Here is a 16,137-nt window from a genome sequence, read left to right on the forward strand (position 1 = left end):
TAATTGAATGCAATGCAAATTCCCTTAAAAAAAGTCACAGAATAATATGGAGACTAGTTTCTACGACCACCATACTATGAGGAAAATCAGCGACAAAAAGGCAATTAAAAGAACAGGAAACAACATGTGTTGGAGAGAATGTGGAGAAAGGGGAACCCTCTTCCACTGTTGGTGGGAATGCAAGTTGGTGCAGCCACTTTGGAGAACAGTGTGGAGATTCCTCAAGAAATTAAAAATAGAGCTTCCCTATGACCCTGCCATTACCCTACTGGGTATTTACCCCAAAGATACAGATGTAGTGAAAAGAAGGGCCATCTCTACCCCAATGTTCATAGCAGCAATGGCCACAGTCGCCGAACTGTGGAAAGAACCAAGATGCCCTTCAATGGACAAATGGATAAGGAAGATGTGGTCCATATACACTATGGAGTATTATGCCTCCATCAGAAAGGATGAATACCCAACTTTTGCATCAACATGGATGGGACTGGAGGAGATTATGCTGAGTGAAATAAGTCAAGCAGAGAGAGTCAATTATCATATGGTTTCACTTATTTGTGGAGCATAACAAATAACATGGAGGACATGGGGAGATGGAGAGGAGAAGGGAGTTGAGGGAAATTGGAAGGGGAAGTGAACCATGAGAGACTATGGGCACTGAAAAACAACCTGAGGGTTTTGAAGGGGGGGGGGTGGGAGGTTGGGGGAACCAGGTGGTGGGTATTGGGGAGGGCACGGATTGCATGGAGCACTGGGTGTGGTGCAAAAACAATGAATACTGTTACGCTGAAAAGAAATTAAAAAAAAAAAAAAGAAATTTATCTCCCAGAACTATGTGTTCACATTTCAAAAAATAATAAAATTTGGAGTCATTTGTTTACCAAAAAAAAAAAAAAAAAGCAAGTTTATTTGGAAAGTAGCAAGTCATGAGTCAAAGAGTAAATGGTAATGAGAATAAAACAATTTAAGACACAACAATAATGGTGAAATATTAGAAAAGGAGAAAAGCTAAAATTTAATCACCGATGCACTAACTTTGTAGATTGGTGATATAACAAAAGCTTAATGCCAAGAACACAGACAGAAGGAAGTAGCAAAGAGCAGGAGTTACCAAAATAGAGCATGGAATTACAACAGAGGAGTAATACAATTTATACCCCGTGGCAAGCTTGCTCTGAAATAAAAGGGACGGCACCACAGTCAAAATTAGAAGTGAAAGAGGAGACATAACTAAGGATGAAACAGAGGTTAAAATAATAAAGGAATATCAGTGACAAACATGTACTTAGAAAAATATGTACAACCAAAATTACCCATGAAGGACTATTAACCAACAATGATACTTTCTATAACTGACAATGAATCAATAGTTAAAAATCTCCCCCCAAGGAAATATTTGTCCAAGACAGTTTTATTGCTAAAGGGAAAAATTACTCCCTACCACACATTTCTGTTAAGAATAGAAAAATTGGTAAAGACCCTAACTCAGTTGATGAAGCTAGCAAAAACCCAATGCCAAGTCCAGTGAAGAGAGGAAGAGACAAGATTATAAGCCATTCTCACTAAAGCCCATTAATAATAACTCTTTGGACCAATATGTTACAAAATAACAAAAATGTCGTGATTGAGTTGTGTTTATTTCAGAAATTCTAGTATTTTTTAATCTATTTTTTTAAATTGTTTATTTCTTTTCAGCGTAACAGTATTCATTGTTTTTGCACCACACCCAGTGCTCCATGCAATCCGTGCCCTCCCCAATACCCACCACCTGGTTCCCCCAACCTCCCACCCCCCGCCCCTTCAAAACCCTCAGGTTGTTTTTCAGAGTCCATAGTCTCTCATGGTTCACCTCCCCTTCTAGTTTTGTTGAGCATTAGAAAATCTATTAATGTTAATCTGGGGACCCTTCAAACAGAAGGGGAAGGGAAAATTTATGTAATCATCATAACAAACCAATGATAAAATTTATATTTATTTATAATAAAAATAAACAGACTCCTTGGGACCTAGTGTCTTTAATCTGGTGTTTGAAGCGTACCAAAATCTGGAAACGATCTCTTATGCTTTGTGCTGAAACACTGAAAGTATTCCCTTTATTTTATTTATTATTTTTTAAAGATTTTAATTATTTATTCGACAGGCAGAGATCACAAGTAGGCAGAGAGGCAGGCAGAGAGCAAGGAGGAAGCAGGCTCCCTGCTGAGCAGGGGGCCCGATGTGGGGCTTGATAGGACCCTGGGATCATGCCTGAGCCGAAGGCAGAGGCTTTAACCCACTGAGCCACCCAGGCGCCCTGAAAGTATTCCCTTTAAGATTAAGAACAAGGTTGCTCCCTATGACTTTAAATTAGCTTTGTTTTGGAGGTTCTAACCAGGGCCATCAGGCAAGAATAAAAAAGTATAAAAAATGAAAAGGAAGAAATAAAATTCAATTATCTGCAGATGATATTGTCATCTACATAGCAAACCCTAAAGAGTAAACTAACAAATGAATTATAAAGCATGAGCAGGCCAGCTGTATATATATATATCATCTCTAAAAATGTATTGGCAGTGACAAACACAAAAACATGGAATTTTGATATCTTGATATATTATTTATTTATTTTTTTGAGAGACAGAGAGAGCATGGGGGTCGATGGGCAGCAGAGGGAGAGGGAGAGAGAATCTCAAGCAGACTCCCTGCTAAACACAGAGCCTGATGTGCCCCTCGATCCCAGGACCCTAAGATCATGACTTGAGCCAAAATCAAGAGCCAGGCACCTAACTGAATGGGCTACCCAGGTGCCCTGCTAACAAGTATTTGAAAAGATGCTTAAATGCATCTGTCACCAACAAAGGTAAATTAAAATCACCCCCCTGCTGGGTAGAAATGAAAATTGCCAGTCTGGAGGGTGGGTGAGGTTCCAAAGCAGCTGAGTCGCTTACACACGCTTGTGGGCATGTGCAATGGCCGGGCAACTTGGGAAACTATGACTGTGTCTAGTAAAGTTGAAGGTGTGCCTGCTCTGTGCCCCAGGTATTTTAATTCTGAGAACATACCTCTACATACAGCTAACTTAGAGTATCTGTCCCCAGCCTAGAATATATGCTCCAACAAACTAGAATTTTCCTAGCAGCACTGGTGTAAGCAAAATCTGGAGAACAATCCAATGTCTACTAACTAGACAGTGGATAATTAAATAGTATTTTATGCACATAAGGAAATAGTATATAGCCATAAAATCAAAGGATTTATGGCTATCCACGATAGCATGGATTATCTTTGGAATGTAAATTGGGGCAGTCATAAAACAGATTGGAGAATAATGGCTAGTACTTATGGAGCCCACACTGTGTGTTCTAGGCAGTACTTCCAAAGTCTTACACAAATGAGCTCCCCTTCATGAGAAGTGGGTACTGTTATTATTTCAATTTTGCAGTTGAGAAAACAGGCACAGAGACATTTACTAACTTGCTTAAGATTTCACAGCCCATAACTGGAAGAACCAGCTGTCAAAAACCACATAGTCTGAGTGCAAAATATACCCTGTGGTATGATTTTTTGGGGGGCCTAAGGTTCAAAACCAAGCAAAACCAAACACTTTTTTTTTTTTTTTTTTTTTTTTTACTGACACAAATACACATGGTAAAATGAAAAATTAAAGTAAGTAAGGGATGAACGCAGGATTCAGGACAGTTTTTCCCTGTAGGGGTGAGAATTTGTGATCACAGAAACGTGGATGAAACTTCAAAAGCAGTGGTAATTTTAAATAGCAGAATATTTTTTATTGTTCTTTATACTTTATGCATATCTTATGACTTCTCTTTTGTTTCTAATCAATATTGAAAGCAATCAAAGAAACTAAAGGGAGAAAATAAGACCTTGCCAATGATGGCAGAGGAAGTTTTCCTGTTTCTTCCACATAACTTATCTTGGATCTTTGATGGAATCCTCAGAAAAGTCCACAGAAGAGTATCTGGGTGTAGAATTTTCATTATTCAAAGAATATTTGTTCAAACAAACAATGGCAACAGAGAGTAGCCCGAATTCCTCTAATTGCAGCCTGTCCAAAAGGCAACATCACGGGAGTTTTTAAATGTTGCAATTCCAACCCAGACCTTTATCCTCTTTCTGATTATAGATTGTGGCTCCTTCCCCCACCCTCAGCAATAAAGAGGTGTGCGAAGTAGAATTCTACTATTTATCATAAGCCACCAAGAAATTCTCTCTCCAATTACTTAGAATTAGATTTTAAGGAATAAAAATCAAATTATCAGTCAATTTAAAGTTACCCCTTTGTATTATATCCTTATAGAGTTCTTCCAGCTGTGGTAGTTACTTCATCCCTGCTCCCTCTCCTGTTTGCTGCTTAGTGACATTGCATCAGCCTCCAAGCTCAGCTCAACTGTCACTTACTCTGTGATGATGTCTCTTCTACCAACCACTGCACTCCTTTTCTAAGATTTGCTCCCAGACAAAATAACCCCTGTGTCCCTTTAGCACTTCACACATACTTGGGGCAAAGAATATTTTATTAGCATTCAGTTTGCCCACTATTAGTTATTTATTGCCATTCTCATCTAGAATGGATGTTCTTTAAAGTGGGATATCAAGTCATAAGAATCTCTAAATTAAATCCTGAATATTCAACAGCAAAGGGTCTTGTGTGAAGTAATAATTGTGATCATAAAAATAGTAGACAATATCTGTTCTAGACATCTATTGTTACATAACTCATCACTCCAAAGCAGTGGCTTAGAAATGAGGATTTATTTTTATCTCTCCTGGCTCTCAGTTGGGAGGGTTCCTCTGAGGCTCTGTCTTGCTGTTGCATTTGGATGGTTATCTCTGAGCTGGGCCAGGCTGAATGCCCAAGATGGCCTTCCAGCTCTCATGTCTGGTGCCTGGTGCTCTTTAGCCTCCCTGGCTCTCCATGGGGGCTTCTCCCACATGGCTTATACTTCTCACAGCATGGTGGTCATAGCGTATGACCAGTGGAAGCCAGTTTTCAAAGGCAGGAACCAGAGCTGCCTGGCTGCGAAAGCCTATTCCCAGACTTGGCACAGTGTCCCTTCTGTCATATTCCATTGGTCAGTGCTGTCACAGCCCCACACACAGTAAAGAAGATGGAGAAAAGATTCACTTCTGAATGGGAAGTATCCAGGTCACATTGCACTAAAGCATGTGTCATGTTCAGGAAATACAATCTGCTATAACATCTGTGGAGTGCCCCCTCCCTGTCAGACACAGTGCTAAACATATTGTGTATATATATATATATATATATATATATATATATATATGATTATATTTATTTGAGAGAGGAGCAAGAGAGAGTGCAAACAGCAGGGGAGAGGCAGAGAGAGAGGGTGAGGGGGAAAAAAACTCCCTGCCGAGCTGGGAGCCCAACTCAGGACTTGATCCCAGGACCCTGAGATTATTACCTGAGCCAAAGGCAGATGCTTAAATGACTGACCCACCACAGCACCCCCATACTGCATATATTAAGTCAGTTAACCTAACTCTTCTCAAGCTTCTTTGAGATAGCTACTACTTCCATTTAATAGATAAAAACAAAACAAAACCAAAACAAATAAACAAAGGCTCAGAGAGGCTCATTAATTGCCTTAAATGTCACAGCCAGTAAGTGGTAGAGCTGATAATCCCAGTAGATGACTCCAGAGTCCACTCTCTTAATCACGTAAGTGTTTGACCTCCTTGTTGTGAGAGCTAAATAGACATTTGACTTTATTACTTTCCTCTTTGACTAACTCAACAGAATAATTTTTAAGCTCTTAAAATATGTATCTTAAAAAAAGGAGGGCACGTGTTATGATCAGCACTGGGTGTTATACACAACTAATGAATCATTGAACACTGCATCAAAAACTAATGATGTACTATATGTTGCCTAACTGAACATAATAAAAAAAAATGGGAGTATGTATGTGAAGGACACATGGAAACTCTGTGCTATTTTGCAATTTTTCTGTAAGTCTAAAAGTAGTTCAAAATAAAAAGTTCAATAAAAGCCTACTTATTTAAGAAACAAAGACAAATACAATCACTGAAAAAAAAAAAAAATCCCACCCCCCTCCAGAAAAAGTAATGGTAAAGAATGGAAAGTGAGAACAGAACCATACAGGATGCCTTCCTACTCTTCTACTTGATATTTGGCTTGTGCTCTGGTTTGTGACCTGATCTCTCTTCACCAGGAATACTGGAATTCCATGTAGCCAGGCCTCTGGGAAATTACTTTTGCTCTTTCTAATGAGTACCTTTTTCTAGGTTCCTGATTTTTGACCCCAAATCATGTCCCTTCACAACTTTTGAAAACTTTTTCAGCGTTTTGGTATCAGGTGCATTTGAACTTGACCAAAATTTTCACGAGGCCCACTTTCCTCTCTTCCTGTGTCTTATTGGTGGGGGAATGTTGTGTATATGGAGACTAGAACAAGTGGGTGACTAGTGGTTTAGACTTCGTGGAGGACCCAACCTGAGATGCTGGACCTTGCTTTCAATTTCTCTACACATTTACACACTCAAATGCTCTGCGATTATTATAAACTGTCATTGTGGGTCAGGTTCTCCAAACACTGGCCTGGCTCATGGGACTTCCCTGGGGTGGTTGGTTTTTTGTATTGACAGGTAGTAAAACACAGTATCTTAAGACATAGAGGTATTAATAGAACTTGTCAAATTAGTTCATGAGGTGTGTTGTTTTCTAGCAGTGTGAGAATATAAAATATGGCGTGTCTAAATGATGAAAGATTGTAAAGCTATGGAAAAGACTTTAGAAACACTGGAAAATAGTTATAATATATTAACATTAAAAAACCAAAATAGAATGCATAGTTTTATAAGAAAGGTTAAAATATGCCTATAGCATTGACCGCTTTTCAGTTGTTCTGTTATGGTCTTTTTTCTTTGTATGGATGTCTTTGTATTTTTATAAATTTCCTACAATGAATATACATTACTGGTATGACAGCAGTAAACTCAAAATAAGTCGTAGCCTTCTCTATTCTTCGTGATGTTGTTAAAGGCATAAGCATGAAAAGTCCAACCTTGTGGCTAGTCATCAGGACACTAAGTTTGGTCAACTGGAAATTTCCCGAGTGGTGGCAGGTGAGTGAAGTCAGGTTGTTCCTTCACCAGCTGGTAATTTTGCCATTAAGGGGAAAGAAGGCTATCTTGGACTTCTCCATTGGCTCATCCCCACCTATCTCCATGAGTCTCAGGGCCAGCCACCCCTGCTGTTCCTGCACAGGAACCACTGGCCATGTCTGCACCCTCTGGCAAACACTCGCCCTGGATCTCAGCTGTGTTTCTCACAGCTGGCAGCTTTTTAATTACCAGCCAACCACGAAGCTGAATGGTAGCGATGCGACTCTGATGGCACCAGCGGATGGGCCTGGTTGGCCCGAGAGCTGGTTCATAATTACTTCTGGGGAACTAGGAAGGCAGCCACACTGCTGACTCTGCTGGGTGCAAGACTCTGATCTCGGGATGCCAAAATTGCAGCTTCTCGTTTCCCCAAGATTCAGTGGGATTTATACTTATGAATTTCTGCAAATCAAAATGAAGTTGTTCCCTGAGGTTGAAGGCAGGGGTTGTTCACCTATATCATGGAGGAAAATAATGACCTAGAGTTTACTGAGAGTTTTATCATGCATGCATATGGAGGAAAATGTCATTTATGGGCCATCTCCTGTGTACCAGACAGTGAGCTGGGCTCTTTGGAGAGAAGCTGATATCCATCCCCACCCAGCAATTGAGTGGCTTTTATCATGCAAGGTTTCAAAGAGAAAATATGCCTCTCATAAGCAAAACAGTCGTTCGATTTGGGGATGTGTCCCTGATGAGAAATACATAAAGATGATATTCTTGATCATCACGAAACAGTTCAATATGGTACAATGATCATGGATTTTGGAATCCAACACATGTGACTCTAGCTGACTCTGAATTGGGAGACATGTTACCCTGACTGACAGTCTTATGTGGTGACCTGGGAGTGGGGTTTTGTGCTAAGTAGCCACACAGGGTGGCACAGATCCTCATGCAAATGGCTAGTGGTGTGCCAGCCCGTAGGCACTCCCAGTTTGTAGCACTGTTTATCTCTTTACCCTTCCTTTTGCACAACCAGACTGTGCACTTAGGTTGGAAAAGTATGGCAGGAGAGATTGTTATTTCCTTAGTGAAATGTACAGGGTCAACGAATAACAGCCTGGAAATTGGCTTTGTTGGTGTCAGTATAAAGAGGAGTTTTCCTCCAATTTTTAAGCTGACTGCCTCAGAAGGTAGTGAGTATTCAAGAAGATTCTCAAGTCTGGAGTTACAGCCATGGGTAGCAGCTTGAATTCCATACCTCTAAGACTCTCTCTAGCTCTCAAACTATTTTATTGGTTTGCTTTGTTTACCATCAATTCTTGTCCAAATAAAGGAATATGAAAGACAAGTTTCCTAAAACAAGAGAAGAAATAGTAGGTTGTTGTCAGATAACTTGATCGAATCTGTGTCCCTGTTAAATAATAGACGGTCATGATTTGTTTTACATGTGATAGGACACAGCATTGCATGCTAGGGACCAGAGTGACACAGCCTTCTCTAATATTCCTAGAGTATAAAGTTTAAATTGGCAATAAAACTGCCTCATAAACTTTATGGGTAACAACTGAAATGTCCAACACCAAGGTCAAGATAAAATAAACCACTGGATAAAATACATGTCTGCCATTTCTTACCCAAATTCCTTAGGGCTAGGGATTCAGAATATTTTGGATTTTTGGAAAGTAATATCGTGCATGTACTGATACCAGCAATTTCACCTGTAGGTTTTGGAGCAATGCCTGGTCATTAAACACACTGCTACTTCTGCTGTGAAACATGAAGATATATTAACAGTAAGAGGGATAAATGAAGAGCATACATAACTTCATTTCATTGTAGGTCAAGTTTTATTGCCAAATTAGTTACAGACAGTTTTCAGTATTTTGGAGGCTTTGGCTTTGGAATCATGGTTAAATGATTGTGAACCTTGTTTAAGCACTAGCCTTAAAACACTGTGATTTTGAAGAAGGTCATAATGTGGGACCGTGCTCATAACACAAAATGGTGTGATTGAATGAATGAAAACAGCAGAAGTGTTAAAAGTAGGTTTGCTGAAATTTTAATGTATTACACAAGGATACAGAAATATGACTTCAGAAACCTGCAGCCAAATAGTGGTTATATTTGGATGCTAAGATAAATGGTGACTTTTGTTTCATTCTTTGTACTTTTATATATTTTCTAAAATTTCCATGAAGACTGAGTAATTTTAACAATGAGCAAAGTCAGTTGGCCGTCATACCTTTTCAGCACAGTTCAAAGTGGGCACTACAGGGGCACTTGCCCCCATCAGCCTCCAATCTGGGATGTGTTGAGTGTGTCTCCCTCTTGAGTGCCTGAAGCAGCCTGGCCAGTGTAGGGCATTTGCTAACTGTAAGGGCCCAAAGGCGATCACTCCCATGACCTCCATCTCTTTCAAAACACTTAAAGCTGTAGCACCCAGGTTCTTATCAGTTCTGTTCAGAATGATGAAGAGCCAAGACCCCTTCATCCAGCCCCGACGGAGTAGGTAGTTCTGTCTACTCTACTCTAACAGCACCGATGCACTCCAAGGAGTGGAACTTTAGGTACTTTGATAGATTGTTCAGGAGGCTGAAAGTTTGTTGCAGGGAGAAGAAATATGAAATAGCCTGCTAATTTCAGAAGGAATTTAGGACCATGATATCCAGAGTACTTAGCATTGGTGGTGCTCTCCCATCACTTTTTGTGTAAGACTAAAATGATCTGCACAACATACAGCTAATGCTATTTGAGGGTAGGGACTAGAACTTTCTCATCTTTATAAGAGAGGTCCCTAGCCTGAAACCCAGTACAGTGCATACTCAGTAAATGCTGTTGACTGAACTAACACATTTATAGGGAAATACATGTGCACATACTTGTATTGTGCATATATGTATACATACATATGTGTGTGTGTAAATGTGTAATTTATCTCTATACCGTCCTTTCATTTGTGTTCATATGTTTGTTCATTTGTTCATTCATTCATTCATTCATTGTAAAAGTGCCCAATGGGAGACAGTAAGGGACTAGCTGTAGTTACAAAGGCCATTTAGGTTAAAAAATTACAAGGATCTCCAGGTTACAGAGTTGTAAGACCTCTTGCAACAGCATTTTGCAACCCTAGCTGTGGATAAGACTCAGTTGAGCATTACAAGTAAAGTCAGTGTCCAGGCATTCTGATTTCTTTGGTCTGGGGGAGGACACTGAAATCGCTTTTCATTTGGAGCCTCCTTGATGATCCTGTTGTTCAGTCACGTTTAAAATCTACTGCCCTGGTCTAATGATTTTCACAGAGAAAGGAGTGCTCCCCTAAGGCAGAGCAGGAAAAAACCTGTGTGTGAGTGCGTGTATATGTGTGTATAGGGTGGGAGGGTCAAAAATTTCCAAATTATGCTCTTGCAACATCCCATATGTGACGGCCTTCTCTGAGTCCTATCTTGGCAAATATCATAGCTGCTTCTCAAGCGTGCCAGGAGGGAGAGAGCTCTCTGGGCCACTGTTCTAGCCAGGTGTGTCTCAAACTTTAATGTGGCTAGAAATCAACTAGGGAGCTTGTGAAAATACAGATTCTGATTCAGGATCCTAAGAGGAGAAAAGGAATGTTTATGAAGTTGTGATTATGCAGTCTGTCCTTTGGGAGCTTCACATCACACATGATTTTAATGCTGAACTCTTAAAGCCTCCTTTTGGAAGCCTGATGAAATGAGATTGCCAAGAGGTCAATTGTCTGGCTAAAAATCAAAGCTACCCAAAGTTCTCATGAGAGGGAGACACCTCTCTTCTCTATGCAGGAGACTGTTGGCATAGTGTGGAATCACAGGGAGAAACAGAAGCAGGGATGCAGGGTAGGGGCTCTCAATCACAAAACCAGTTGGAAACTTATAGCAAATACTGCTGAGATTGTCAAAGTAACCACACAGTGCCCCCCAAGAAGGGGGTGGGTCTGAAAATAAAGCATGCCCTAGCAGGTTGAATGACAGCCCTAAAATATTTCCATGCCCAAATCCTAGGCACTTGTGAACAGGACCTTATGAGGAAAAAGAGTCCTTGCAGATATAATTAAGTTAAGGATTTTGAGATGAAATCATCCTGGATTATTGGAGCAACCCTAAACCAAATGACAAATGTCCTTATAAGAGAAACACAAGGGAGATCTGAGACAGGCAGAGGAAGAGAAGGCATAGACACAGAGAAAAAGGCCAGCGAGAGTGGAGACACCAGCGGAGTGATGTAGGCACAAGCTGAGGAGCACCTGGGGCCACCAGAAACTGGGGACAAGGTGGTGGTGGTAAGAAGGGATTTTCCTCCGAGGCTTTGAAGTGAGCAGGGGCCTGTGCACATCTTGACTTTGGACTTTTATCTCCGTGAACTCTGAAAGAACACAGTTTTGGTTGTTTTAAGCCACCCAGGTTGGTGGGAAGCAGATGCACCTGCCTTACCATTCATTCCACTGCCACAGACTTTATTTGTTTATCTTACAGTGAAGCTGCTGACTGCCATGTCCATCAATGATTATAGTTCATTGTCTTTGTCGTGCGACCCTGATCAGCCAGCTCTCTGACCTACGCTGGCCTCACCTGCCCAGCCCCTGCCTTCCTCAGTTTCCTGCAGAGCGGGATAAATAGAATTTGGAATCAGACTCCAGTTCCAGCCCTGGCTCCATCCCCACTTTCTGTGCTGTCTCAGAGGAGTCACTTAAACCAGGAAGCTGATGCCCAGAGAAGGTGGTGGTGCCTGCCATCTGGCCACACTCGCCGCCACACTTGTAAGATCAAAGAAAAGAAGGGCGTCCTGGCACATCACACCGAAGAGATGCTTCATGAGCTAGATTAGGAGCCAAAGGCAGAGCCCACCTGTGAACCATGTGCCAGGAAGCTCCCGCTGCACTTCCATGGCAAGAAGAGATGCAACAATCCCAGCTTCTCCATCCCACAGGCCTGGGCCTGGCTGTGTGTCAGTTTGCCTCCCTCCAGACACCTGGGGGCAACCGGGACAGCTGTGATGCTGGAACTGCTCACCTCTGTGTCACTCTGGACACCAACCCTGCCTCCAGCACCCATCTAGGAAACCCAGGCATCACCTGGTTACCCTGAGCTGTCCCCCAGGCTCCCTCCAGGGCCAGGAATCCACCTAGAAACCAGCCAGTTAGTTCTCCTTCTCCAGGACAGACCCTGCTTTCTGGAGGGAAGATCAGGTAATGCCCCAAATATCAAACAGCTGTAAAATGATGGAGCAAAACAAAGGATGCACACTAGGTCTTCCTAACTCTGAAACTCATGCTCTGGCTCACACAATGACAGTGACAATAACAGCGCTACCTTTCCAACTGGCAAAATAAAGCAAAACTAATTTTAAAATTAGTACACCAATTTTTTTCAATTAAAAACATTTTTGTGTGTGTGTTTTTCATTATAAATATCTCTTACGAATTGGTGGTCTGCTCTTTTTTATTTATTATAGTCATAGACATCAGGAACAGGATTGGTATTTTTTGTGGAATCAGATACACATTAGGATACCCTAAACTGACCACTTCACCCCTCTGGGTGCTCCACAAAGAGACAGCTAGACTCCAAGTTCTCTGCGGCGGGAACAAGTGTGACAACATGGTCGCTTTGGTTCTACCTTCAGGCAATGGGGTGTAACACAATGGGTGGTATTTGGGGGTGGCCTTCTAGCATTCTGGTGCTGGGTGTCTTGTCCCTGTCCTGGCGGCACTCCCATGCTGGGCAAGAACAAGTGGACTGCCCACAGAAAAAGCCGGTGCTATCGGAAAGATGCTCAGTGAACACGAACACGCACGTCCTCGACCCGGACTCTCCGGCTCGGCCCTGAAGCCAGAAATGCCCTTCTCACGGGGGTGCGTGAACACCCTTCCTTCCTCCGCCAGGAGAGGGGAGATTGGGACTCACAGTGACGTCATGGTACTTACTGTCTGTTCATAGTTCTTGGCGCCCCGCAAATAAGAGGGATCTTCAGTTCAGCCTGTAGAAACAAAAAGTGATCTCGTTACTGAGCTAGACACATCATGTTTTAATTCTGGTGAACGCTACTGTCGTTTCTTGTTAAAATGGGACACAGGTGCCAGCTAAGAGGAAGTGATGGGGAGAGAATCAATCCAGGTCGATAATTGGTTTATTTCTGGAGCGGGGTGGGGGAGGGGACTTTTCTCTGACATGCTGTCCTCTTTCTGTCAGGATCCATCCCGTCTGCCCCGGGGAGCTGAGCACATCCTGAGTCTGGTTTTCCCTAGCGTGCAATTGTGTACTTCCCCTGGGCACCCAGGATGTGTTAGCCACTGCTTGGAGGGGGGTGGCGGGGCTCTGCTCTGGGCGCTCGTGCTCATGCAGGAGAAGGAATGTTTCTCCTTTCCAAGCGTGACCTGCCATGAAATATTTATTGGGAAGCTTTAATTCTATAGCACTTCGCACAGAACACAACATTTTATTTGTGGCTTGTATTCACTCACATAGGAGAGATTATTAACTCCGTTTACCATATAAATTAGCCGTAGAGACCCTGGGAGTATTCAGTAGGAGCTTTACATCAGTGATTACATTTAATCTACACAAAGGCCCTGGGGGTATGAAGGATATTGCCCATGGTATCAGTTGGAGTTCTAGCAAGAAACAGATAGCATGCTCAAATTGATAATTTGAGAAGTGTAATAAAAAGATGGTTTAAAGGTTATGAACTGGGTGGCACAGTGGGTTAAGCCTCTGCCTTCGGCTCAGGGTCCTGGGATCCAGCTCCACATTGGGTTCTCTGCTCAGCAGGGAGCCTGCTTTCCCTTCTCTGCCTGCCGCTCTGTCTACTTGTAATCTCTCTTTGTCAAATAAAGAAATTTAAAAAAAAAATTTTTTTTAAAGGTATGAACAAGGTATGGGGAAACCATAAAGGAAAGTGAAGGGCCTGGGTGTGTTTTTGCCATGTTTGTGCCTGGAGGAGTCAGGGGAGCTAGGGGTCACTGGGACCCAGACAGGGGGCTAGTGGGAAGGGAACCGAGGCTTCCACAATATGAGGGACACGCAGGGAGGAAGTGTGGTGGGTGAGAAAACCCCATCTCACACTTATCTTGGCCAGAATCTCCTGCTGCTGTCTCCCATTGGCCAAACTCAACAGGAACCCAAGGGTGAGGAGGCATTGTTGCAGTTTCTACCCATCAGCCTCCTGGGACTCCCGTCTGAGCATAGCGGGGTAGGGAGTGGACTTCAATGGTAAAAAGAATGAAGTTCAGGGAAGTTAACTTGAGTGCCCCAAATCACCCATCTGCAGGAAAAGTCTGAATGCATAGGACTTAAAAATGCCATTTCCTGGCCAGTTACTGTATTACACCCCACTGAGCTCTAGGCACTTCTAGATCATCCTGCCAGCCATCTGTTGGCATTTATCCATCCATCTATCCAACTGCTATGTACTGAAAACTTATTTTGTGCAAATATTGTGCCCAATAAGACATAGTCTCTGTCCTCAAGGCACTCCTAAAACTCAGTATCATATAGATTCTGCCTCTTTCTAGGATGGCTGTTATCTAAATGCTTTGTAAAAACAGATGCATATGAAACAAAACAAATCCTCTATGCTTTGGAGTCCAGGGGAATCTTCACAAAAGAGAGAGTCCTTGAACTGAGTCTTGCAGAGTGAGTCTGCCTTTTCTTAGCCCAGAAGTAGGGGAAGTGTGTTGGGTAAATGCAGTGACATATGCAAAGATATGAAGATGTTAGAATACCCAGTGTTCCTGAGAAGCTTTGTCCTGCTTGTGGGAACACGGGGGTCAGCAGCTTGAATGTTGATAGTACGTGGGAAGGGATCCACTGGGTTTTGATTGTTAGGGACCATGCATGACAAAGACTGGGCTTTGGACTTGAGCTGTGTCCTGGACCAGTAACGGCAGGAGAGTTATTAAAGAGCCAGACTAAGCTCCAGGTGTTCAGAAACCCTGTGTGTGACTTCACAGCTGTGTGCCCCACTTTCTGTTTCCAGTGAGTCGCTGTATGGAAAGGGGAGACAGCTGCTAGACTCTCATCCACGGACAGTCCTCTCTGGATGTGGTGTGGTATATCTAGGGCTTGGCCTCTTTGAAAGTTGTCTCCTTCATGGAGGTGGGGAACAGGGCTTGAACATTTACTCATATAACACAAACGACGTGCACCAAATACTGGAAAGGTCCTGCACTGAACGTTGAAGGATGCTGCTTGGTCCCAGCACTGTTGCTAACTGTCTGTGTGACCTCGTAGGAGCTGTCGGTGTCTCCTCATTTATAAATGCTAATGCATAAATCTTTCTTTTACTGTGCTGTTTTAAGTATGAAATCAGTTGATGCATCTGAAAATCTTTTGCAAACGATACAACATTATGGAAAGATGCACAGGCAATCACTTGTATAACAAAGTCTGCAGATAGCTGTAACCTCAGCTATGTTACATTTGGGTTTCTAGGGTTATACTGACATTGATTTTTGGATATTGATATTTAGAGGAATTAAATTATTTGATTATGGTCACATAGGACAGATTTGCACCCCCTTTTCCACTTCAGGACCATCCACCACTTAAATGTGTTGCTTAAACACTCCCTTAATTTCTTTAAGTGCATCAGTTAGCAATGTTGAGATGGGATACAGGAAGATAATTTTAATGGAAGAATCATAGGGTGCAGGACAGTCCCCTCCAAGGGCTTACTGCTTCAGATCAGAGGCCTGGGGAGGTGGCCCCAGGGAAGAAGCTGCTTTCCAGCCTCACCTGCCATCTTCTGTATAACCTTGAACAAGGTACTGAAGTGTTCTGCCTCAGTTTTTCACCTGAAAAATGATCAGTTTGGCCATATAGGTCTCTTCCAGCTCAAAGATTCTGTAAAATAATCTGAGGGCTTTAGAGGAGAGAGGGGTGAGGGGATAGGTTAGCCCTGTGATGGGTATTAAGGAGGGCGTGCATTGCAAGGAGCACTGGGTGTTATATGCAAAACATGAATCATGGAACACTACATGAAAAACTAATGATGTACTGTATGGTGACTAACACAACACAATAAAAATGA

General features: G+C 42.3%; 1 protein-coding gene across 1 annotated transcript in view; it reads right to left on the reverse strand.

Moving 5' to 3' along the window:
* CLNK (cytokine dependent hematopoietic cell linker) overlaps positions 1 to 15,925 on the reverse strand; it is a gene marked incomplete at both ends in the record, with an annotated part of 149,739 nt that extends 133,814 nt beyond the window's left edge. Inside the window, 2 exons of the mRNA XM_080796353.1 lie at positions 13,034 to 13,086; positions 15,902 to 15,925. Coding sequence (XP_080652479.1) covers positions 13,034 to 13,086; positions 15,902 to 15,925 — 77 coding nt within the window. The remainder of the gene's footprint in view (positions 1 to 13,033; positions 13,087 to 15,901) is intronic.
* Between the last annotated feature and the right edge of the window lie 212 nt (positions 15,926 to 16,137).

The sequence above is a fragment of the Martes martes genome, assembly GCF_963455335.1.
Source record: "Martes martes genome assembly, chromosome: 2".
Classification (NCBI taxonomy): domain Eukaryota; kingdom Metazoa; phylum Chordata; class Mammalia; order Carnivora; family Mustelidae; genus Martes; species Martes martes.